This window comes from Triplophysa dalaica, chromosome 3 (assembly GCF_015846415.1).
Source record: "Triplophysa dalaica isolate WHDGS20190420 chromosome 3, ASM1584641v1, whole genome shotgun sequence".
NCBI classification, from domain to species: domain Eukaryota; kingdom Metazoa; phylum Chordata; class Actinopteri; order Cypriniformes; family Nemacheilidae; genus Triplophysa; species Triplophysa dalaica.
The window spans coordinates 25,037,094-25,061,051 of record NC_079544.1 but is presented as its reverse complement, the minus strand read 5'-3'; the positions used below and the strand labels follow the sequence as shown (position 1 = coordinate 25,061,051).

Below are 23,958 nucleotides of genomic sequence, written 5' to 3'. Positions count from 1 at the left end.
ATTCTCTGATAGTTCTTCCTCAAATTATTCTGTCCTGTATGATAAAAATTACAAAATATCAATATGATATTTACTGAGCAAATTCAAAGTTTAGCTACTCATTAACAGTATGTTTATGTTCATGATAATGTGTCAAAAATATATGATTCCAAAAATTTCAGTTCCTGTTGACCAGATCATATTTTGTAAAAGACAGGAAACTGTCCGACAGGAAAACGGCATTTCCATCTAAAATAATTGAAATAAATAAACGGCGACTTACACAATATTTCTAAATGATGACTGTTTTGGGTGAAAAAATATCAATGTATTGATATCAATATGAAATGATATTTGTGAAACTGCTGAACATGTAGGCTACAGGTGCCTCAGCACACTTAAGAACTTTTTAAGCATGCGCACTGCGCTCTCTGGTGTCTAGAAGAAGTGCAGCTTTGCACATAAATACAACAAGAAATACGAACTTATTAGATATTATCCTTTGAAATCTGGTATTATTATTGACTTTTATCTAAAATAACTTCTCTTTAAAATCAGATTACTATTATACACACAATATCCCCAAAAATTTAAGGACACTCACTCTTTAAATACACATAAACTATACCCTGTATCGCAAGCTGGCCTCTCTCTGAAACCCCGCCCTCCAAAGACACGGCAGCCAACCTGATGTCAGCAAACGCACACAGGGACAATCATTGACAGGCAGAGGTGATTTTCTGATGAAGGGAAGGTCACTCACCTCACTCCTCCTGCACATCATCTCTGGTGCGTTACCGTACGACCCTGTCTGAATAATCTATTGCTATACATGCTAAATTTTGGGTACGGGCAAGAATTCAATGATAAATGTTGGCGTTTAAAATGAAGTGTTTATAATAAAGAGATCTCATTTTGTAACAGTCAACATTTTGTAAAAAATGAGGAGTGTTTTGCATGTTACTCATGTAAGTGAATCTAAATGTGTATTTGTATGTTACCATGAGACGACTGTGTGACTCAATAGTCTGTCCTCAGATGGTCTCACTGTTCAAGATTTCAAGATTCAAAAGAAGCTTTATTGGCATAATAAAACAAATTTTACATTCCCAAAGGACAGGAAAATTCAATATAAACATTCTGCACACATACAGATTAAGATGAAAATTAAATAAAAGTATAACGTATCTATATACACTGTGACGGCTCAGTGAGTGGTTGTATTGTTCACGAGTTACAGGCTGATTGCTGGAGGGCGTGGCTTTACACCTTAACGTAATCATGGCACTTTAAAAGACACCGGTTTAAACGGAGACGGCAGAGAGAGTGTTACTCGCTGGTGGTGCTGCTCATTGAGACTACAGGAGAGCTGACGGGATGTGTGGGTTATGGGAGACGCACAGCCTCGTTGGGGTCATCATCATGTGATCCATTTTTTCTATAATGTTTTGATTTGGGCCTTTAGTTGTTTATGTTTTGTTGAACTGATGTCATTTGAACTTGCTATTTACATTTACACTGATCACTTGACATTTCATATTTCTTATTTAAGTTAAATAAATCTCATTATTTATGCAGTGGTTGTGTGGCGTCTCCCTTACTTTGTTGTGATCTAATAATTAGATCGTAACAACACATATCAACATAAAGACAAAAAGAGCAAAGTATTAATGACAGTTCTCAGTGAGGATGACAGGATCCTGTCATATAGTGTCAGTTTGTGTGTGTTGCGTCAGTGTTTTGATGGCAGGTAGGTTGGATCTTACTGTTCATCTCTTAATGTGTCTCTAAAGATAGAAAAACATAAAATAATTATGTAGAAACAAACATCACAGATTACATAATATCACGTGAACGATGTCATTCGCTCGGTGACTTGACAAAAACATTTCAACAAGCTTGAAAAAATTGGTTTGTTTTAGTTTGTGGATCAAAGCTTTCTACATCTTGGAACACTAATTATTCATCAATTTAATTTATTTGTACAAAATAAGTACAAAAATCCAAATAATGTATTTCCAAATCACAATAAAAAATCTTAAAATAAAACAATGTGACAATGTTTTTTTTAAAGTAGTGTTTCTCCTTAATTTTTGCCGTTTCTTTATGAAGTACAAATATTTTCACACATCACACATTCGGTATTATTACTCGTACGCAGAAATGACAAGGTCCTGGCATAACATCGAGCTAAAAACAACAGTTTAATATAACAGTTAGTAAAAATGACTCGTCCCAAACTTGAAGTGTACATTTGATCATTTTTTTATTTCTAATGCTAATACCAATAATATGTTCTCACGAACCAAGTTCTAGTCGTAGTCATCCCTCGTCGCTTTATCCACCTTCCCTGTGCAACAGACTCTAGAATATTCTGAAAGTGACGAATAGAAAATATTTTTTAATGTGAAAATGAGCACGGTTTTTGTTTATTTCAATATACCGAAACATCGTGATGAATGATATAAGCTCACAATAATTAGCAGCACAGAATTGTACAAGAACTATATTATGGTCGGGCGAAACAACATTGTAAAAGGGGACAAATAATAACCACAACTCTGCCCAAAAAATGTTTTTGTTTATCCTGCAGGATATTATTTGATACATTTAAGACCACTGTGTAATCTGTATTTAATGTTTTTTTTTTATTTGTTTGTTTGATGGATAAATACTCTGAAAATGTGTCTTACTCAGCAGCTCATTTCCCGTCCGTTAGAGGAATGGTGGTTTCTGGAATGGTATTATCACATGTTTTCCTCCTAACCTCTGATTCCTCCAGCGCTTCACATCCTCTCTAAACTTCCTGATGTTCTAGCCTTTAACACAGATTCTCCCAGAAATCTGATGCAGCATCCTCGATCTGACAGAAAAAAGAACAAAGAAATCAGCCTTAGAAATAGCATCACAGATCCATGTTCATACTGTGTTAATATGTATATAGAAACTACTATCACTGTACCGTGCTCTAACCACAGTAGTTTACTGAATAAACTTTCAATAAAATGGATTAGCCTTAAACAAGATATTTAATGTATTTACAGTTCTCGCGTTGAAATTGAACATCTCGTAAAACAATCAAAAAGGCGTCTTTTATTAGGAAAGACTACTATTCTGTGATGATGATAATGGAGATCATGATTGATGCTGATAGGTTGATGAGGATAGTGATGAAGATGATAGTTATGCTCTTGAAGAGAAGGATGATGATACTGATGGGAATGCATGGCCCTGCTCATAAGTGCTGTAGTGTGCACTTTGATGGCAGCGGCAGCGCGCCCTCTGCTGCGCGGTATGGAGATGAAGATCGGGACTCCTCCCCTGCTGCAGACCCGAGCACATCTACAGCTCTTCCTGCGGTGTGACAGCGCATTGTGTTTCTCTCTTTCCCCTTCACTTCATTTCTTTCTGCATTGAGCCATTGATCAGAAATATCTGCAACTTCCCTGTCTCCATCATCAGGACGGACTTAGGGTCGGAGCGCCTTTCTCTTACAATGGGAAACAGAGACGATGAATACGATTTCTTGTTCAAAGGTAATGCTGCATTCCCCCATACACAGGGGTCAATCGCGTCATTGTTCCTCACACGCTGATGTTACGTGGATGTCAAAGCTTACTGCGTACTCAAGTGCGCCGATCCTTCGCTCGAGCTCAAATCTGTCCACATACAACGCAAGAAACGGCCGCAGTGGGAATTGAATATGAATTGAATCAGTAACACATATCTGTTTGTGTCGATCAGATATGAACATGAAATTCAGAAAAACTCATTACGATCATACGATGTAGGCTACATGCCAAAGCAATTAGAAGACTGAGATGTTGGTGTAGCATTGCCTTCATTTCTTCTTTGATGTCTTGAAGTGATTTGAAACAGAAACTCACACTGTCATAATTATGGTGATAACAGTAAAATGGTTTGTGAATTAGGATCACGTGCTTTAAAACAATCGTGCAGAGATTGTTCATAGTATGATGTTTGTAATAATTGTAAGTGATGTCTGATATTATATTTCTGTAGCTTGTTGAGGTGAGACAGGCCTACAACAGACCCTTTACGAAAATTCACCATTGTTTTATTATAGTAAAAGTAAAGTAACAATGTTTTTTTACCAATTGTATACCCACAGTTTTACAACAAGTACCATGGTAAACTATGATTCCTGCGTGATTAGTTTGTGGTTGCAAGGGTTGAACTATATCGTGTTGTTTTGATTTCATCTGTTGTAGAACCATATTAATTTTAGGAAGAGATGTGCCCGCGTTCCCGCGGCATCCGCGAGTGTTACATTGTAACAGTTTTATTTTGTATGTGTCGCGTTAACCCGAAAAATGTCAAATTCGCCAAGACGGTTACATTTCAATATATCCTTTATAATTCTGAGCACACATTTCGCAGTTTACTTTTAGTGTGACAGTTTAAACGCACACACAACCTCCTCCTGACAACTGACTTCAGCGAGAGCTTATGGAAATCAATGCAAACAGCATTGTCTTCTCTGCTCTAATACTCAATGTAGGTCAGAGCGTACTGCACATATCATTATCGGTGTTCATAGGCACGGGATCTGATGTCTGCTTGCTTCTCAGTTGTTCTGATCGGAGATTCTGGAGTGGGGAAGAGTAACCTGCTTTCGCGCTTTACGCGCAATGAGTTTAACCTGGAGAGCAAGAGCACCATCGGGGTCGAGTTCGCCACCAGGAGCATTCAAGTGGACGGGAAGACCATCAAAGCGCAGATCTGGGACACTGCGGGCCAGGAGAGATACCGGGCCATTACATCTGCGTGAGTACACAAACCGTACACGATAGTAAATGTTTTGACTAACAATGACACTTGTTCATTGGTTTACACGTTTATAATGCTTGTTTTGACAGTGGAAGCCACAAGTGGTGCGTTTATAGCAGAGGTCCACAGCCCCTGGGTCGCGACCCAGTACCGGGCCGTGACAGAGCCGTTGCTGGGTCGCAAGAATGTGCTAAAAATCCATGTACACCACTGTATATTTTAATTATGCCTTCGCCCTTTGAGAGCGACCATTCACATGTACAAAGAGGGTGCGTTTTTAAGCAAAGATTACACTTTCCATGGTCAGCCAGATTTAAAATGAATGCCAAACAAACATCGCTCGAGGGATTCTTTAGTGGAGGAAGTAAGAAAAGACCAAGTGATGTTGATTCAGAGACAGCTAACGTTACTTACGAGAAAAATGTCAAAAAGAAAGCCACCTTTAGCCGAAAATACGACAATTCATATCTAAATTATGGGTTATATTACCGGCAGCTCACAAGCTCCAAGCCCTATGTGTGTAATATGTGGAGATAAATTAGCGAATGAATCAATGAAGCCCTCAAAATTGCTTTGACATCTTCATGCTAAGCACCCAGCACTGTAAAACAAACCCTTTAATTACTTTGAATGAAAAAAAATGTGAACAAATAGGGCAACAGCAACTTATGAAAGCCAGTGCATCGAAAAAACGTTTCTGCACTGAGAGCTTGGTGGACTTACACTGAGAGCACTTGGTGGCGGACCGATTTGCTAAAGCTAAAAAGCTTTTCACTATTGGGGAGGAATTGATATTGCCAGCTGCCAAAGACATTTGCCGTGAGATGTTTGGAGAAACTGCAGCTAACAAAATAGGCTAGATTCCTCTTTCAGCTACCACTGTCACAAGGAGATATCCCATCCCACATGACTTTGAAGATCAATTGTTAGAATTAACGAGTCACCGTGGTATGTACTGCAAGTCGACGAATCGACTGATGTTGACAACAAGGCAATACTACTTGTTTTTGTGCAATATATATTTCAAGACGATGTGCAGGAAGACATATTGTGTGTTCGCTCTTTGCCAACTAACACAACTGGAGCAGAAAAGTTCAGCGTTGACCTGGTATCCCGACGGTTCTTGTAGGTGTTTTTGGACGCCAGTAGGGGTGGGAGGGACCTGCCCAACCGCACCACATCCAGGAGAGTCCATCCGCTTTTCTGTTTGAAGCCCCAGCTCGAAGTCGCACCGTGAAGTGGAAGTCCTGGAGCGCGAGGAACCAACGGGTCACCCGAGCGTTGGTGTCTTTCGCCCGGGCCATCCACTGTAATGGAGCGTGGTCTGTAACTAGTGTGAAGCTTCGACCCAGCAGATAGTAGCACAGCTCCAGGACTGCCCACTTCACGGCCAGGGCCTCCTTCTCAACTGCTGCATATTTGGTTTCGGCGGTGTCAGTTTACGGCTTATGTAGGTGACAGGGTGTTCCTCTTCTCCCTGGACTTGGGATAGAACGGCTCCCAGTCCGGTGTCGGAGGCGTCTGTCTGCAGGATGAATGGGCAGTTGAAATCCGGGGAGTACAGGACTGGCGATGAGGTGAGGGCCTGCTTCAATGACTGGAAAGCGTTTTCCGCCTTGGCCGTCCAGATCAAGACCTCTGGTTGCCCTTTTTTTGTCAGGTCTGTCAGGGGGCTGGCTATCGAAGAAAAATGGGGGATGAAGCAACGATAGTAGCCCGCCAACCCGAGAAATGCATGTACCTCGGATTTGGTGGTTGGTCGTGCCACCGTCCGCACAGCTTCAATCTTCTTCTCCTGGGGTTTTATGAGTCCCCGACCTATCTGATACCCCAGGTATTTAGCTTCTGTCAATCCCAGTTGGCACTTCTTAGGGTTGGCTGTGAGTCCAGCCCGGCGTAGCTCGTCCAGCACCCTCTGGAGTCGGCTCAAGTATTCCTCCCAGCTCTCGGAGTGTACCACCACTGATTGGAAAATAAAATTGACTTTGTAATGTTTTATTAAGTTGTATTCATTTGGAATGACGCCGAAGTTTGACGATTTAATGGAAATAAAACTTTGACGAATGAAGGTAAATAAAATTGACTTTGTAATGTTTTATTAAGTTGTATGAATTTGGAATGACGTTGAAGTTGGACGATTTAATGGAAATTAAATTGACTTTGTAATGTTTTATTAAGTTGTATGAAGTTGGAATGAGCCGAAGTTTGACCATTTAATGGAAATAAATTGAGTTTGTTTGAAAGTAAATGTTATATAAATTAATAAATAAAAAAGTATGTAATAAGTTATTTATTCACAGTAATAGATTATTACTTTCATTGTACTTCCCTGCATCCCCACCGACCAGTCCATGTAAATATTTTTAAAACAAAACTGGTCCGTGGTTTAAAAAAGGTTGGAGACCACTGGTTTATAGCATGTAGAAAGTTTCAAACATACTTACATGTAAATCCAATCAACTTTAACAATCAACATTACAATTTCAAGGGGACTAATATCGTTTTTTGACATAATCATACACAGCCCATTATGTTTTTTTAAATTACAGTTAAGCTTAGGGTCCTGCCCAGTCCCAACAGCCCACTTAAAGGAAGTTTTCCTCCCCCTCTGGGAGTTTTTTACAGCCGCTCTCACCCTCTTCAAGACAGTGTTCGGCAACCCAACGCAACATCGAGTATATTCAGCAGCCCTCAGGACTCTAAAATCAACGGTACGTTGAGCTGCATCGCCAGGCAGGTAAGTCAGCAGCAGTACTACGGTGCCGAGGTCGCCACCCTGTTGGCGAAGGCAATCGAGCCCGTCCCTCTAGCCGAGATGTTCAACGGGTTTTACCATCCTGTACTTCATCATCCCCAAATAAGGCGGGGGGCTAAGGCAGCACAGCTGCAATAGTGTACATCAATCAGGGTGGCATAAACTCACGGCAACTAACACGACTCGCCCGACGCCTCCTCCTGTGGAGTCACAAGGTGATCCGCTCCCCGAGAGCCTCATATATCCCAGGTGACCTGAACCAGACAGCTGACACGCTCTCTCATCAGTCGACGCCTCCACCCCCGCGTAATCCAGCTCATATGGTTGCAGTTCGGGCAGGCTCAGGTAGACCAGTTCGCCTCCCTGGACACAACCGTTTCCCTGCTATGGTACTCCCTGTCCGAGGCCCCCCTTAGCACGGATGCTCTGGTGCACAGCTGGCCGCGGGACAAGCGGAAGTACGCCTTCCCCGAGTGAGCCTCTCTGCAAAGACCCTGTGCAAAGTCAAAAAAGAGGAGTGTCAAGTGCTACTAGCCGTACTGGCCCAACTGGACTTAGTTCTCAGAGCTAACTCTTCTGACGACAACTCCCCCCTGGCTGATTCCCCTGATGGAACCTCCATGTCTGGCCCTTGGACAGGGCGAGGAGATCCTGAGTGGCCTACCCCCAGAGGCAGTTAATAACAATACTTAGGCTAGGGCCCCTCCCACTAGGCGGCTATACGCCTATAAGTGGCGCCTCTTCTAGTCCTGGTGTTCTTCTCGCAGAGAAGACCCATGGAGTTGATAGATCCGGAACGTGTAGTCCTTTCTACAGGAGAGACTCGAGACTAACCTCTCCCCTTCCACACTGAAAGTGTATGTAGCCGCTATTGCCGCTCATCACGACTCAGTTGCTAGAAAGTCTCTGGGACAGCACGACCTGATCATCAGGTTCCTAAGGAGCGCAAGAAGGAGGAATCCACCTCGTCTGCGCTCCATACCCTCTTGGGACCTTGACGTGGTCCTGGCGGACCTTAAGAGGCCCCCCTTCGAGCCCCTCAGAGACGCCGCTCTTCCCCAATTAACGAGGAAGACCGTTCTCCTGATAACGCTCACTTCCATCAAGAGGGAAGCATTCTCTGTGTTCCCTGTTTGCCTAGAATTTGGGCCCGGCGATTCTCAAGTGATCATGAGACCCCGCCCTGGCTACTTGCCCAAAGTTCCCACCACTACCTTTCGGGACCAGGTGGTGAACTTGCAGGTGCTCCCCACTGGGGAGGAAGTCCCAACCCCATCCGTGTTGTGTCCAGTATACGCACTGCGCCTCTACCTAAACCGCACGCAGAGCTTCAAGAGCTCTGATCAAATCTTTGTCGGTTTTTGAGGTCAGCAGAAGGGGAGGGCTGTCTCCAAACAGCGAGTACCGCACTGGATTATGAATGCCATCACGACGGCGTACCAATCTCAGAATCCCCTGTGTCCACTATCAGTGAGAGCTCACTCCACCCGGGGTATAGCCTCCCTGTGGGCACTGGCGCAGGTTGCCTCTTTGGCAGAGATGCGCAGAGCTGCGGGTTGGGCTACGCCCAACACCTTCGCAAGGTTTTACAACCTCCATGTAGAACCGGTGTAAGCCCATGTCTCACTTGGCAACATGTAGGACCGGCAGCCAGTGGGGTGTATTCCTGCGAAAGCACCTTCCCCCCCTTTCCATAGGTGGGTCAGTGTGCTACTTAGCCTCCATTTTTAGGCATTCCATTCATCACTAAGCAAGCGGGCTGGGTAAAGCAGCCCTGCCCCTTAGGCCGGGTACCTTTTTAGTTATGAAATTGGCGAATGAACTTTGCATGCCCGGCTCCGCCTCCAGATGTCCGGTTGTAAAAGGAACCCGGCGTGCTTCATTCATTCACCATTTGTTCTTCAGAGCCTTCACTCCAAGACTGCTCGTATCTACATCGCCGGATTCTCACGACGTGGTGCAAATCTTTCTAGAAGAGCATATTTCCTTCTAAAAGAGCATATTTCTCCAGCTTGGCATGTCCCACTGTTCTCTCGGGTGCAACATGAGGGTTATTGCCAGAGGGCTTATCCGCCAGCCGCTGGCTCACGGACCATTCACACCTCGCTTGTTTGATCGTTCCCCAAAAAGGCGGTCCTACTGTCTTTTTCCTCAATCACCTGTTCTTAAACGGCGCGTGATGAGATGTCCCTTGCAACATTGGAGGGTGACTGACTGGCAATTTTGACCCCAATAATTCCGTGAAGCTCCCTCCTTCGGGGGGTCGAGATCGGGAAAAATCGGACATCGAAAATGCAGGCCATGCTTTGCCGGGCCGCCGTGAGCATGGGGCGGCGATGGACGCACTGCCCTCCCCTCGTGGCTGAATACTCGGTACCCCGGGGCTCCAAGCCGCGCCTACCCATCAGTGCCGTGTATACTGGAAGTGCATGAGGAACTCTGTAAGACTTGGAAACGCCCCCTTCTCGCCGCGTACAAGTCAAACTAGTTCAGTCAACCTTTCTTTCCCTGTTGGTGGGTCAGCTAGAGGATATGTCGATTTCCCCCAGAGGGAATGTGCCGCTACGGTCCATTCTGCAGTTGGCTGCCACCTGGAGGCTCGATCTGGACTCCTGTCCAAAGCATGTGGGCTTTCCGGTGTCTCTGATGCCAGGAGCTTACACTGCTGCGAGCAGAGCTGCCCCTCTCCTTACACCGTGGTCCAGGCTACGGCGTTGAGAGAGTACCAACACGGAAAGACCAACCTAGCACTCATGCAGGAGTTCCGCGCTGCCACCAAACCGCTTACGGGCTACTAGGTGACCACGTGGGCCCTGGGTCGGACAATGTCCACACTTGTGGTCCGGGAGAGACACCTCTGGCTGAACCTTGCATAGATGAGTGACACCGAGAAGGTACGCCTTCTCAACTCACCCACCTAGCAAGGGGGCTGTTTGGTGATTCTGGCTACCTCGACAGTAAAAAGCAGACAGAGGATATCAATCATATCCTCCCCTGCCACGACTCGACCGGCTGTCGAGATTTCGTGCACCGTCTGCTCCCCAGCAGCCTGGTCCTCTTCGATGTTCCCTGAAAAAAAATATGGGTCGTAAAAGGATAACCAAAAATCTTAGCACACTATTTATAAAAAAGAATCAATTACTCCCAACGATCTCAACATCCATCTTGGCAATACCACAATCACTTCTTCCAAAACAGCCAGGAACCTCGGAGTCATATTTGATGAACAGCTGTTATTCAATGATCCAACAGCCCAAAAGGGCTCATGTGACACCCCTTTTCATCTCTCTCCACTGGCTACCGGTCGAAGCCCTTATCAGATTCAAGTCCCTAACTCTTGCCTACAAGACTATAACTGGATCTGCACCGGCTTACTTTCACACCCTCCTGCACCCCATCAAGATCCCTGCGTTTAGCAAACCAGCGGCGTCTTGTATTGCCTTCTCATAAGGACAGTAAATTGCGTTCCCGCTCATTCTGCTTCACAACTTCTTCCTGGTGGAACATTCTTCCTAGACTCTGTCCGGTCAACCAAATCTCTCACAACATTCAAAAAACTACTTAAAACCAAACTCTTCTGTGAATACCTGACAGACAAATAGAGAAAGAAAAAAAACACTAACCCTTTCTCTCTACAGGTAATGGTCTATCTTTTGTGGAAACCAGTAACTTTGTATTGGCATCTAATGTATTATGGCTCCTGTATGACATATCGCTTGTTGCTCCCTAACTCTATGTAAGTCGCTTTGGATAAAATCATCTGCTAAATGAGTAAATGTAAATGTACTCTCCCTACATAAATTATTTTAAAAAACACCAAAGAAATCTGTTTTCTAGAGTCTTAGACCTTTCCAATGATGTATAGTTTGTCATGATTTGATTAGAAATTACATGCACAATATTGACGCAAACTTAGGTGTCCCGTATACGGAAGGAGTTAACAGGCTACAAGAGGTGAATAGTAGGTACAAAAGCTTAATATTTATATTCTTTGTTGATGGATTTTGGTTTCAGGGATTCCCCATTGTTCTAGAGCACGTAGGCCTAGGTGCATGTGCACATTTAAAAAAACAACGGTTCTATTTTCTTGACAAAAGAATGCACTGCGTGTTGCTTGTTTACCTTGCTCAAAAGCACGATGCACTGAACCTGTATAGTTAACCCCTGGATAGTTGACAGACATATGCAAATTTGTCCTGTGGTTTGAAGACAAATATTTAGTAAAAAGACTAACAATAAATCTCTGTCATGCTATTTTATATGATAAATATCAATAATACCAAAAAAAGTGTAATATAAACAGTTTTTTTTATTTTATTTTGCTACATCACGCCACAGGACACAGGTACGATTTATTTGTCAACTATCAATCTGCATCTGCGATTAAGTTTACAGATGTGTGTTTGGTTGAACCTCATGATGAGAAGCAAAGAAGTTTTTATTTACCAAAATGTCCAAGATCTGAATTTACGTCTGCAAACTCACTGGCAGTAACAAATGCATGTTATTTTCACTGTAAGTATCAGTGTGCGTTGTGTTTGCATGTGTACAGGTATTATCGTGGAGCCGTGGGTGCGCTGCTGGTGTATGACATTGCCAAACATCTGACATATGAGAATGTAGAACGCTGGCTGAAAGAGCTGCGAGATCACGCCGACAACAACATCGTCATCATGCTGGTGGGGAATAAGAGTGACCTGCGGCACTTGAGGGCAGTGCCCACCGATGAGGCTTTCGCTTTCGCAGGTACACTGATCCCAAAAGATGCGTGGCAGAGAGTGCTGATGTTAACTGGCTGCTGTATATCTTTAAACATGCTTTTATGTTGCAGTATAGACACACTTTTTTTTAGCTTTTACAATGGCATCATCTGTTTCAATTAAAGCAATAGTTCAGCAAAATACATGTCCTACTTTCACTGTTTGTGAAATTTGGTCTGGATTCATTTTTATTGGATTTTAGATAATTTTGGTAGTATCTATGATAGTTTTACAACAGAAAGATCAAGAGTTGTATTGTGTAAGAAGTGAATTTGTACGATTGGATATTGTCAGAATCCATTTATAATGATAATAATAATCCATCTGTAATTGATGTGTGTTGGCTTTGTGATGCTAGCATGTATTTTTACTAGGACTGTCAAACGATTAATCGCGATTTATCGCATCCAGAATAAAAGTTTGTGTTTATAAAATATATGTCGGTGATCTGTGCATAATAATTTTGTATTTATGAACATGTACACATGAATGCATATATTTAAGAAAAATATAACAATTAATAAACTTTTATTTAGAATTTCAATTATTGGTAATATAAATTAATACATTTACCTATTCCCTAAATATATAACCAACCATGTGTATGTTTGGTGTTTATAAATAGAAAATGAATATGCAACGTACACAGATATATATTATGTAAACACAAACTTTTATTCTGGATGTGATTTATCATGATTAATCGTTTGACAGCCCTTATTTTTACACACCTACCCGGCAAAAACTCAATCGTGGTGATTCTTGACTTTTCGTTCCATTGACTTCCATGCATGCAAATGCGTCAGACCGCAAACGCAAGCCCCTCCGAAGATATTTCGCATTTCTGGAACTAGCAAAGTTCAAGTTTGGTGAAGTCTGACCTGCAAATTCACGTCACATGAGTGTTTGACACCAATAGAAAATTGCAACATCACAGCTTGACCTCTCGGTACAGAAATGCAATAGATGGAGGAAATGCGCCATTTTCGCAGCACCGTCCACACCAATTTCAAACTTTAGATGAGAATGTATATGGGTTATATTTTAAGAGCAGGTGATAATAAATGCGTCTCATCTTGTTTCCAGAGAAAAATCGCCTTTCATTTATTGAGACGTCTGCCCTGGATTCAACCAATGTGGAGGAGGCGTTCAAGAACATTCTAACAGGTACGCCACGGGAGTCTGATTCACAAAACACATGAAAGTGTGTTTTACTATGAATTTACAACAGTTAAAGCTTTTGTTCCAGGGATCTTAAAGTAGAGTACCTTTACCGTGCGACATCAGTGTGATCAAAGACAAAAATGTTCAATAAGATATACATGTATCAATAATAATAACGGAGTAAGGATGTATAAAATTAAAGTAGATTGTTGAGGTCTTAAAGCAGAGTACCTTTACCGTGCGACATCAGTGTGATCAAAGACAAAAATGTTCAATAAGATATACATGTATCAATAATAATAACGGAGTACGGAGGTATAAAATTAAAGTAGATTGTTGAGGTCAGATAATCTGGATTTAAGTAAATTTGATGAGAAATGTTTGAATTGATATGGAAATCTTCAATAATATTGACTAAGTGCAGACTGAGTGCAGACTTGACAAAAGCTCAGTTTGACGCATTTTTGACATCTCTTCTCAAACTCTCATGACATTTCTGACTTTACCAACTCTTTTTCTCAGGAGAAACATGTGATGAGACTTAAGCAAAGTTTTCCATTTTGTCTCCGAGGGAGGCTCAGAGATGACGAGTTTATGTACGCAAAACCCGGAAGCGAGTTAGCATTTTAGCACTTCCTGTAAGTCTATAGGTTTTTGGAGTTGCCTGAAATAAGGCTGTGGTAAACAGAATAAAACGTGAAAATATTTGGAGGTTTTATGACATAAAACACACCAATAATAACCTGCTTGAGATTTTGTTTAAACCTTATTGTGTCTTAAAAACGGCGGTTGCTAACAAGTTTCTTAAAGTGGCTACTTCCTTTAGCAGGGACGTTAAGACGTCATCAAGCATATAAAGCTCACAAATAATGCAACATGGGCATAAATCTCCTAAAATATAGATGCGGATTCATCAACAGAGTTATTACCTATAAGGGAACATATTTTTAATAAAAACATTGACATAGTGTTGTCAGAGGCTTGGTGGTGGTGACGTTATTATCAAGCGACCATAAGTGTAGTCTGTTTATAGCATCGATTTAGCTTTTTACTTCTGCCGATTGTATTTCGGATTCAAAAGTAACATATAGGGTGTCAACTTGTAAAGATTATCTTGATAGAAGAAAACACGTAAACATTATATACCTTTGTTAATCACAGAGCTTATTTTTTGCTATCTTCCAATAGACTATGGGTCTATCGGTCGAGGGAACCAGCGCAGCACTTACTTCCAGATTAGTCTACAAAAATACGTCATCTCTTAGGTGCTGGATTGAATCTCATCGATTCTTTCTGTTGTTTTTGTAGAAATTTACCGTATCGTATCACAGAAGCAGATCGCCGATCGATCGGCCCACGACGAGTCGCCGGGAAACAACGTGGTGGACATCAGTGTCCCGCCGACCACAGACGGACAGAAGGGCAACAAACTGCAGTGCTGTCAAAACCTGTAACCATGAAAACCAGCCCCAACCAGCTGTCACTCATTTCTGATTTACTCTACACGTTGTTGCTCTGTTCTCAGCTTTATTTGTGTAATGTATATATATTTCTCTTTTTGATAGCTCGTCAGCTCACATGTTACTGCCATGAAGTAAAATTTTACAGAACCTGTTTATTGTCTTCCGGAGTGTGATTAAACAAACAAACAAACATAGCTTTGCTTTATTAGCATAAATATCATTTTTTTATATTTTATTGAGATCCAGTCGTAACCTGTTATAAACTCGGGTGTTATATTTTACACAATTAAAGTGGGTGTGTCTCAAAACAAATCTCACGAAACACGTCAAGAACGTGTGCATGTCATATTTCACTCCTTAATCTTAATTTTTTTTTTTATTTTAAATAGAGAAACCAATAATATTATTCTCACGTCAATTATACATATATCTTATTATTGTGATGATACATTTTCCTTACTGTGATGTGTTAGAAATTATGCAAAATTTCTGGTCCTAAAACCAGTTTCAACCAAAACATAATTTCTTCTTTCTTTTTATTATTTTAGGGTTCACAATGATGTTCTTTAAACAGTAAAGAGGTCAAATCACACTAAAGGTTATGTTTTCTAAGTGTTTATATGTGAATAAGCTACTACTGTAGTTATTGAGTCTCATATATTTTAGCAAAAAATGACATGACAGCTAAAAGTGATGCATACAACATAGAGGACGCCCCATCCTCCAAAAAAACAAATCTGTTTCCTTTCATTAAATAACAAATACACCTACATGAAAAAAAGGGTTTAGACTAAGAGAGACATCACGGAATACTGATCTTATTACCGAAAAAAAACTGCTTAAATACGGGAATACGTTTATTTTAAAACAACAAACATGTATGCACTTTTCTTTGAAATTGTAGATCTATTATTGATTTACCTCATTAATTCACTCTTGAAATCCCTTCTGAAGGTTTTCATATTCACACAAACACAATAATCTATTTGTAATGATGATTATTTTCAAATAAAATTAATTATATTGTAAAAACAAGCATACTGCAGCAATTATGGACCAAATAAATATATACACATTAAATAATCCCATAGGACAACACAATGCATTAAAGTCTCAAAATGTTCTCAAGTCTGCAATTTGGAAAAATACAAAGTCTCAAAAGGCAATGATCTCATAATTCAAACACTTCTCTGTCAATTCACAGAAAAACAAATGATCTGCGCTATGCACTTCGTTTTAAAATGCTGTACGTCTCTTTCAATTATTGTTATTCCTTTAAAGAAATTCAGAAACATTTGACCCATTCCTGTGAAACAAACACAAGTCTTCTGAGCAATAATGAACATGTGAGTGTTATAATGGATGTAAATTATGTTACCACAGTGAGCGGCTACAGGAAACCTGCTCACAGCTGATAACAAATGCATGCTGTTTCTGATCTGAGATCATTCAGCAGGGCTGCTGCTGGGGTTACCACCACAGTCATAACTAAAGCTTTCAGGAGACGACAAAAACAACAAAACACACAACCTCGACAAACGTTCATTACAAAAACATCACCAGAGTTACAACATTATATACGTCTTTGTACCTGTTAGATTAGAGAAAAAGACTACATAATAGATAAAAAAATATTATTTTAAGTATGCTTATAAATTATGTTTATCTCAAGTATATTTTCAGTTTATGTAGTATTTATACTAATATCAATAGTTGTGTGTGTTTGCTATTTTAATACTACTTGGGATTAAATTGGACCCCTTTTTATTTCACAAAAGTGTAGTTTTAAGTGTACTTCAAGCATAACCATGAAGTAAACCTATGAATATTGTTTACAATTGCATATATTGTTTGTACTGCAACTACTACAAGTGAATTTATACTGAAGATATACTGATAGTTTACTAGTTCAGTCTTGGGACTGTAGTGCATTGTACATTTGTGAATGTGCATTTGTACACACTCTCACTAAACCACTAGTGAATCAGAATTTGGCAATTAGAAAAGAACAGGATCCAGGAAAAATATGTTTGACTTAGTATATCTTGATCAAATGACTAGTATAAAGTACAAGTCCGAGGATAAACCAAATATACTTGTATACAGTATGAGTCGAGTACATTTCGAGTCGAGAGGGACATAAAAATGAGTGTGTATTTGTACTGCAGGTAGGGGTGAAGTCGAGTTCACATTTGGGTTTGAACTAAAACATCTGTACATTATTACAGATGAAAGATTCAAACCAAAACACAAATAAAAAACAACACCACACTGTAAAAAAATGTTCCCCTAACAAAATTAATCAGAATTAAGTATCTTGAACAAAGATTTTTTTTTAGTAGAATAAGAATTTTATTATTTTGTGTAAACTGAACAAAATTAGACAAAATTAATTGCAGACAAAGATCATTTTGTACTGGATTTAGATATTGAAGTTTCTATTCAAAATGTGGCAAAAAGTTTGCCCAGTTTAACAAACTATTCCATCTGAACAAACTGAAAGTTCCAAGCATGCATTGGAAGTTCATGTTCAATTCGTTTTTAACATTTTCTAAAAAAATATTACTGTTTTTGTCACAGTTCACTGATGACAGATGAATCCATGAGGAACAGGAGGTGAGTGAAAAAGGTTTAATAACAAAAAGGTGTAAAAATCCACAAAAACAAAGTAGTCCAAACGGGTAAACATCCAAGGAAACAAACAGGTTATTCCAAGGAACAGGGTAATCTCACGAACAGGGTAATCCAACGAACAGAGTAATCTCACGAACAGGGTAATCTCACGAACAGAGTAATCTCACGAACAGGGTAATCTCACGAACAGGGTAATCTCACGAACAGGGTAATCTCACGAACAGGGTAATCTCACAAATAGGGTAATCTCATGAACAGAAACATCCACAGAACTGTATATACCAAATTGACTTTACATTAATATTCGAGAATTTAAATAAGATAGATAATAAGGGCTAAACAGGGGAAGGGAATGAACTAGATGAGGAACAGGTGAAAAAAGTCAATGATGAGGGAGCGTGGGAAAAGTAATGTCCTTGGGGCAAAAACTGAGAAAACTAGGGACCAACGGGAGGGCCACAGTTTTAGTGTTTCAGACATTAATTATGCTGCTGTTATTAAAATGCTAGTTGCTCGGGCCGTTTCAGAAAGGAGTTTTAGTGAAAACTCTGAGTATATTAACCCTGAAATGAGGGAAACTTTGGGTTTTCCGTTTCAGTATGCAAGGTATGTCAAACCCGAGGAAGCGGGTTAACTCAAGCTTCTAAAAGAGAGGTAATTTATACTCAGAGTCAGTAACCATAGTAATTTACTCTGGGAACCTAACCTGGTCGAGAGCAGAGCTTCTTTCGATCTCCTCCCCCTTTTAAAGCGCAAGTGGTGAACCTCGTTCATTCGTTCATTCATTCAATAAATACAGTCATTCATGGCACACGTTTTCATCACACAGAGACCATCTCAATGACAAAAATATCATATGTGCTTTTATAGAGGATCCTGTATGTGAAGAGGCTGCATTAATTCATAGAGATGTACTTTGATTTCAGGAGTGCAATTTAGGACCCGAGTGGGATTTTGTCATTTCCCTGTGCATTTTTATTAAAACTGTACCATTTTTCTGTACAGTGAATTAGATATATCAAAATATATCTCATCCATCATTACATCAATAACATCAGCCATCGTGTATTACATCACTGCATAGTTTTCTATGGGCGATGAGAAATGACTTAACAAAGTGTATAAATAAAGTGCATGAATAAGGAAATTAATAAATACAAAATAAAAAGGAAAAAATGAAGCGATAAAGGTAAATAACAATTAATTTAGACTTGCAGCTATTCCTACCCAAATCTGCTCCGAGCAGGGTTTGAACTGGTAATCAGTTTAACTTTGATACGAGTCTGATGCTCTACAGGTGTCCTATATACCATGAAGTTTCATGCAATAACATAGAGCACTGATGGGTTGTAGAAACGTAACATTGTTTTATTTTTTCTGTCTTATTTCTATTGTTTCATTCATTTAATGATTAATTCATTTGTTTATTGGTAGGCTACATTTATCTATTAAATATTTGAATTTAAGTCATTTTCAGCACATAAGTAAATCCACTGTATGCAGAGCGGATAGTGTGCCTCGCCCTCAAGCGCTTTCTGCCGCCATGTTGCTTTTTTTGCTGACGTGGATGAATCATAATATTAGAGCTTCATTGTTCATGGCATGTTGTAGTTGTGGTGCAAGCGCTTAACTAACTCAAATGCATACCGTTGTAAATCTACTCAAGAGTTCACATTTTGTTAAACCTCCTTATTTAAATGGGCCCCTGATGTGCATGGATTAGATTTGTACTAAATTATGTTTTTTTTTAATGGTCACCATGATCGAGGTTTGTGTGTGAAGTGTTGAGGGGTCCCTGATGGAGGGAACGAGACATTGTCTCGAACCGACAGATGGGGTTCTTCCTTGTGGCAACAAAACTGAGGTAACATCCATAACCAAGACATTCCCTTTTTGTCGATCTCTCGACGTTGTGTCGCACCGACAGGTGGTGTTCCTATTGAAAACGCCACAATGCTGATTCGTATCACAATCTCTAGTGAAGTGACCGTGACTGGCCTTCGGTGTCAGACGTGAGCGCTTTCTTGAAATTGTAATCTTCCAGTGGATAGGTAGGAAGGGGGTCCCAGAGCTTTTGAAAGGTGGGAAGCTACTACCTTGGGTCCTCATGGGTGGCGGCCTTAGTTTCTCTAACAGCGAGAACTGTGCCATAAGGCCACTGGGTAAGTGCACTTCCTCGAATACATAGGATAAATTAAAAGGAACAACCGACTGGGGGAGTTACAACGTGCGGTAGCACTAGGTCCGGTTAGAGCTATATGTGGATAACTCCGAAGGTACCCTCCTAAGGGTGCTTACTTGGTGATGGATGGGATGCCTGTTCTTCACCCCGTGGGGGAAGAAGGGAGGCTAAATAGCACACTGACCCGCCTATGGAAGGGGAGAAGGTGCTTTCGCAGGCAGACTTTAAGAAACTTATTTGGAAGTGGTTGTAAATCTAAACATTTACATCTAAAGTTTTTGAAGTGCTTGTTTTGAACCCATGATTCATCGATAACCAAGAGCAGAAGAAAACCATTCTAAAAAATCACAGAGAGTTTAATTTCATTGTATTCGCTTTTATTTTCATGTTTTATTTTACATCATTTTATTTGTACACACACTGGTTCTTTGACAAATGAACAGTTTCTTCAGGTGTTGGACACATGCAGTGAATTTTATGAAAACATCCGAAAATGATGGTTAGAAGTACAGCACACATTTGTGATTTCATATGCTTTCATACACAAAGACTCACACATCATCAGAAACGTCTGAAGACCGGACACAGTCACATGCGTGATTAGGACAATAATATTTCACTACACATTCTTTTAGCGTGTTTTTTTACTATGTAACATGTGCAGTCCAAAAAATAAAACTCTTATTACTTCATTATGACTTTAAAACATACTGTACATTATACTACAGAGCCTCGCCGCATGACAAACACACAGGGCGTGATGAAAGATTTTAATAGCAATGACAGTTTTCATGATCTGTTTTACTGTTCAAATAAGGCAAATTTATTCTGTCAAATCTAAGTGAATATTCAAAAATGTATCAGGTTCACTAAAAATTCAGCTCTGCCATGACTGATTATGTTCACATTTGCCTTCGGTACTCAGAATAAAATTCCTTGTAGGCCTACTTTAGTTTTATTGTAGTTTCTTTTTATAGTTTGAATTAATTTTTAATTTGATTGTAAATAGTAGCTTTATTTTGGACAATTTGGCGATGCGCTTTTCTCATATAATTAACCATATAGGTTTAATTTTATTTCAGTTTTAGTTTAGTTATTTATTTACACTCTAAAAAATGCTGGGTTATTTGTTTATCCCAAAAGCTGGGTTGAGCCTGTTGGGTCATTTTGTTGGGTAATTTTCTTAGTGTTGGGTCGTTTTTTGAGTAACCCAAACACTAGGTTACCTGTCTGGTCCAATTGAGTGACAATTGACAGAGTAAACCCCTGCCTCTCCTCGACGCCTCAGACAAACTTTAACTTCGCGGGTATTTCGATCCATCTCATCTCGGAAAGCTGTTATTCGGAGAATAAAAGGTATGTTTTACGAGTCTTTAATGTATAAAACTATTACTGTACATCAAAAAAATGCAAAAGTATGCCAAATTCGGCTGTTAGCATTAGGTTTGAAAAGTAACGTTACAATCTAGCTTTGTTAGTTTTGAATAGCTAGTCTGTAACGTTATGCCCACGTTGTTCTAATTTACAGTTTTTTTATCATTTAAACTTCCTTTTTGGTCAACATTTCCCTTTGAAAATTCTGACTCGTGTGAGTAATTTAGTTCAGTAACTCACGCATCTTGATATTAGTTTAAGAGAGCGTCGTGTCAAAAAGCAAACATCCATCTAATTTTTTTATATATACCACTAATGTTCGCTGACGGAACGTAGTTTTAAGAGTCTTTTAGACGAGAATGTAGTTGTTAAGAACTCAAATACGTGATTTATATATAAACATAACGCCTCTTTGAGATTTTGTTAAGACGCTGTCGGAGGTGTGAGGTTCCGGCTGTCAGCGGTCGTGGCTCCGCTGAGAGCAGCTCTATGGCTTCGGGAACAGCCGCTGACTCTTATAACGTTAGTGGTTAACCGTGCGATATGATTAATTTTGGGTATATGAGACGAACAATTGTTGGTCTTTTTATTCTTTTACGTATTCCTGAGTGTGTGGAATTATTTAAGAGTTGTGTTAACGTTTATAATATTATTTTTTTAAGAGTGTATTTCACTTTCTACTACTGTATATCCCACTCTTCTCCCACAAAATCATTAAATGACCTTGTCTGTGTAACAGCATAAATGATAAATTCCATTACAATAAAATGATTTTCTGTGGTCACAGATAAAGCTTAATGGGGTGTTCACAACAAACGCGAATTAAACGATTTGCACAAACAAATTACTTTCAAAGTCAATGCAAAGACGCAAATATACGCAAACTCGCGTCGTCTTCCGAGCAAGTTGAAAATATTTGTCAGCTCGCATCCCTCGCTAGAAAATAACACATTTTTGTGAACCCAGCATAAGTTGTATTGAAACCGTAACATTTCTGTACGATACAGATTGCTCATGTACATACAAATTTCTACGTGTTCTCTAAAACTTATAAACACAATAGATACAGCGCAAACAAAATCTTACCACAAAAAATATAAAACAACAAAGCCATCACAGACATCCATTCAATGTGTACACACAAGATGACAATATATAAAACATTTTATTAAAAGAAAAAGTATATCAGCAACTTTCCTCAAATTGAAAACAACTTAAAGTCAAATGGAAAGGTTTTAAAGTGCCGCTCTGTGTTTAGACGAGAGATGGAATGTTCAGAGTATTTTACAGTAAACCACGTCAGCCTGTCACGATTAAGTAAAACACAGATTTCAGAAATTAAAGCATTTATAATCTCACTTCATTATGTGAACGAATCAGAATATTTAACGAGACAAAAAACCAGGACGGGACTTTGGTCAAGAAAAAGAGTGTGCTTGCAGTGAATCGTTGATGGTCAAGCTCCTGTCCATGTATTGATTTATTTTAAATGATTTGCTATTATTGCCTTGTAGTTTATTGCATTAAAGTTAAACGTTACAGTTTGGCAACAAACTACTGCATTAACTCTTGGCAAGATTTTAAAACCCCTTATTAAAAAAACTCGTTTACTATAGTTAAATCACTGTAACCGCAAATAAACCCTTATTTTACTACAGTAATCATAGTGTAACCATTTTTTGTTAAACTGTGGTATTAATTACAAATGGTAATAAATATGTCTAAAATAACCACGGTTATTGCACTTTTACTATGATAAAGTAAAAGATGATTGCATTACTTAAAATGCCCAAAAGAACGACTAAACTGAGCAAGTTATTTTGTTTGCTGGAATAATTTGCAATGATTATTCATGCACAATAAAAACCAGCAACGTGTTTAAAAAGTACATTTTATATAGAATTTAAAAACACACAATTTTGTACGAATTTTATATGTTTTCAGACATATGAACTCAAAAGTCAGGTCGATCCATTCAGTCAGGTCGATTCATTTGATGATGAACCCAAGTTATTAAAAGTGTTTCAAAGCTTAACAACAGACTAAAAGATTTTAAACAGTATTAATTTAAAGTGTAACGTTTCCTGTTATATATTTATTGTATATATATTTATATATTAGCTTTATATGCATATATCAGTCATCATTTCACCACTGACCCCAATAAAACCAATTTCAGTCCAGCAATCCTCATGAATTAAAAGATATTTACAAAATGCAGAAATTATTTAATGACTAATAGAAAAACACACCACAACATGATTCACTCATTTATACATCCATTCAGCCTCAAATGTTATTTAGATGTGCCGGAATATTCATTTCAGCAGGTTTGATAATGTCTTGATATGTTATTTCACACATGAAGGGATGGTTTCTTAGATTTTTCTATCACACGAACCCGAATTTACGAAATGCATTCTGCTTTAAACATCTTACAACATAAAAATACGTCATGTCATTACTGCACATGCAATGACGTATGATCTGCTCAGACGCACAGGTTTCAACACTACAGACTGAATACACGCAAGTCTGGTCGCAGTGCATTATGGGTTATCCGCACACGTGTGGACAGCCGGTTTAACTCATGAGATCGAGTCTAAGATGATCTGACACATGAAAACACACATACTGGAGATGTGAAGGGTAAAGATGAGAGGTGAAACCCAAACAAGGAGTTTTCTTTTTTTTCCAGAAGTGTCTTTTGTTTCTCTCCATCACTCTCAGAAGAGAAGAATTCATCCTGGACACAGCGATCATCATAACCACATCCGTCTGAGAGGACACATCACATCACCGCAATAGACTTCAGCTGTCCTACCGTACATCAGGCTTACTGTAAATAGACAGAGA

General features: G+C 39.6%; 2 protein-coding genes and 1 long non-coding RNA gene across 4 annotated transcripts in view; 1 reads left to right on the top strand and 2 right to left on the bottom strand.

The window, feature by feature from the left end:
* Positions 1–1,185: 1,185 nt before the first annotated feature.
* Positions 1,186–14,854, bottom strand: LOC130417853 (uncharacterized). The gene is made up of 4 exons (XR_008906227.1): positions 14,766–14,854; positions 2,673–2,842; positions 2,286–2,353; positions 1,186–1,766 (listed from the first exon to the last, which is right to left on the bottom strand). It is a non-coding gene; the product is annotated as an uncharacterized LOC130417853 (long non-coding RNA).
* On the top strand, positions 3,240–15,106 carry rab11bb (RAB11B, member RAS oncogene family, b). The gene is made up of 5 exons (XM_056743684.1): positions 3,240–3,515; positions 4,572–4,767; positions 12,078–12,271; positions 13,372–13,452; positions 14,758–15,106. Exons 1-5 carry the CDS (start codon positions 3,476–3,478, stop codon positions 14,901–14,903), a joined length of 657 nt encoding a protein of 218 aa, XP_056599662.1. The 5' UTR covers positions 3,240–3,475; the 3' UTR covers positions 14,904–15,106.
* Positions 15,107–22,248: 7,142 nt separating this feature from the next.
* The window catches only part of pip5k1cb (phosphatidylinositol-4-phosphate 5-kinase, type I, gamma b), a 64,118-nt gene continuing 62,408 nt past the window's right edge, over positions 22,249–23,958 (bottom strand). For both annotated transcript variants that reach the window (XM_056742816.1, XM_056742818.1), the window contains exon 17: positions 22,249–23,941. In XM_056742816.1, coding sequence (XP_056598794.1) covers positions 23,939–23,941 — 3 coding nt within the window. In that variant the 3' untranslated portion in view covers positions 22,249–23,938. The remainder of the gene's footprint in view (positions 23,942–23,958) is intronic.

Excerpts from the sequence above, each read along its gene's own strand:
- rab11bb (XM_056743684.1), top strand. The coding sequence starts at position 3,476 with ATGGGAAACAGAGACGATGAATACGATTTCTTGTTCAAAG. Across the intron at positions 4,768-12,077 it reads TACCGGGCCATTACATCTGC|GTATTATCGTGGAGCCGTGG; the intron begins GTGAGTACACAA and ends GCATGTGTACAG. Across the intron at positions 12,272-13,371 it reads TGAGGCTTTCGCTTTCGCAG|AGAAAAATCGCCTTTCATTT; the intron begins GTACACTGATCC and ends TCTTGTTTCCAG.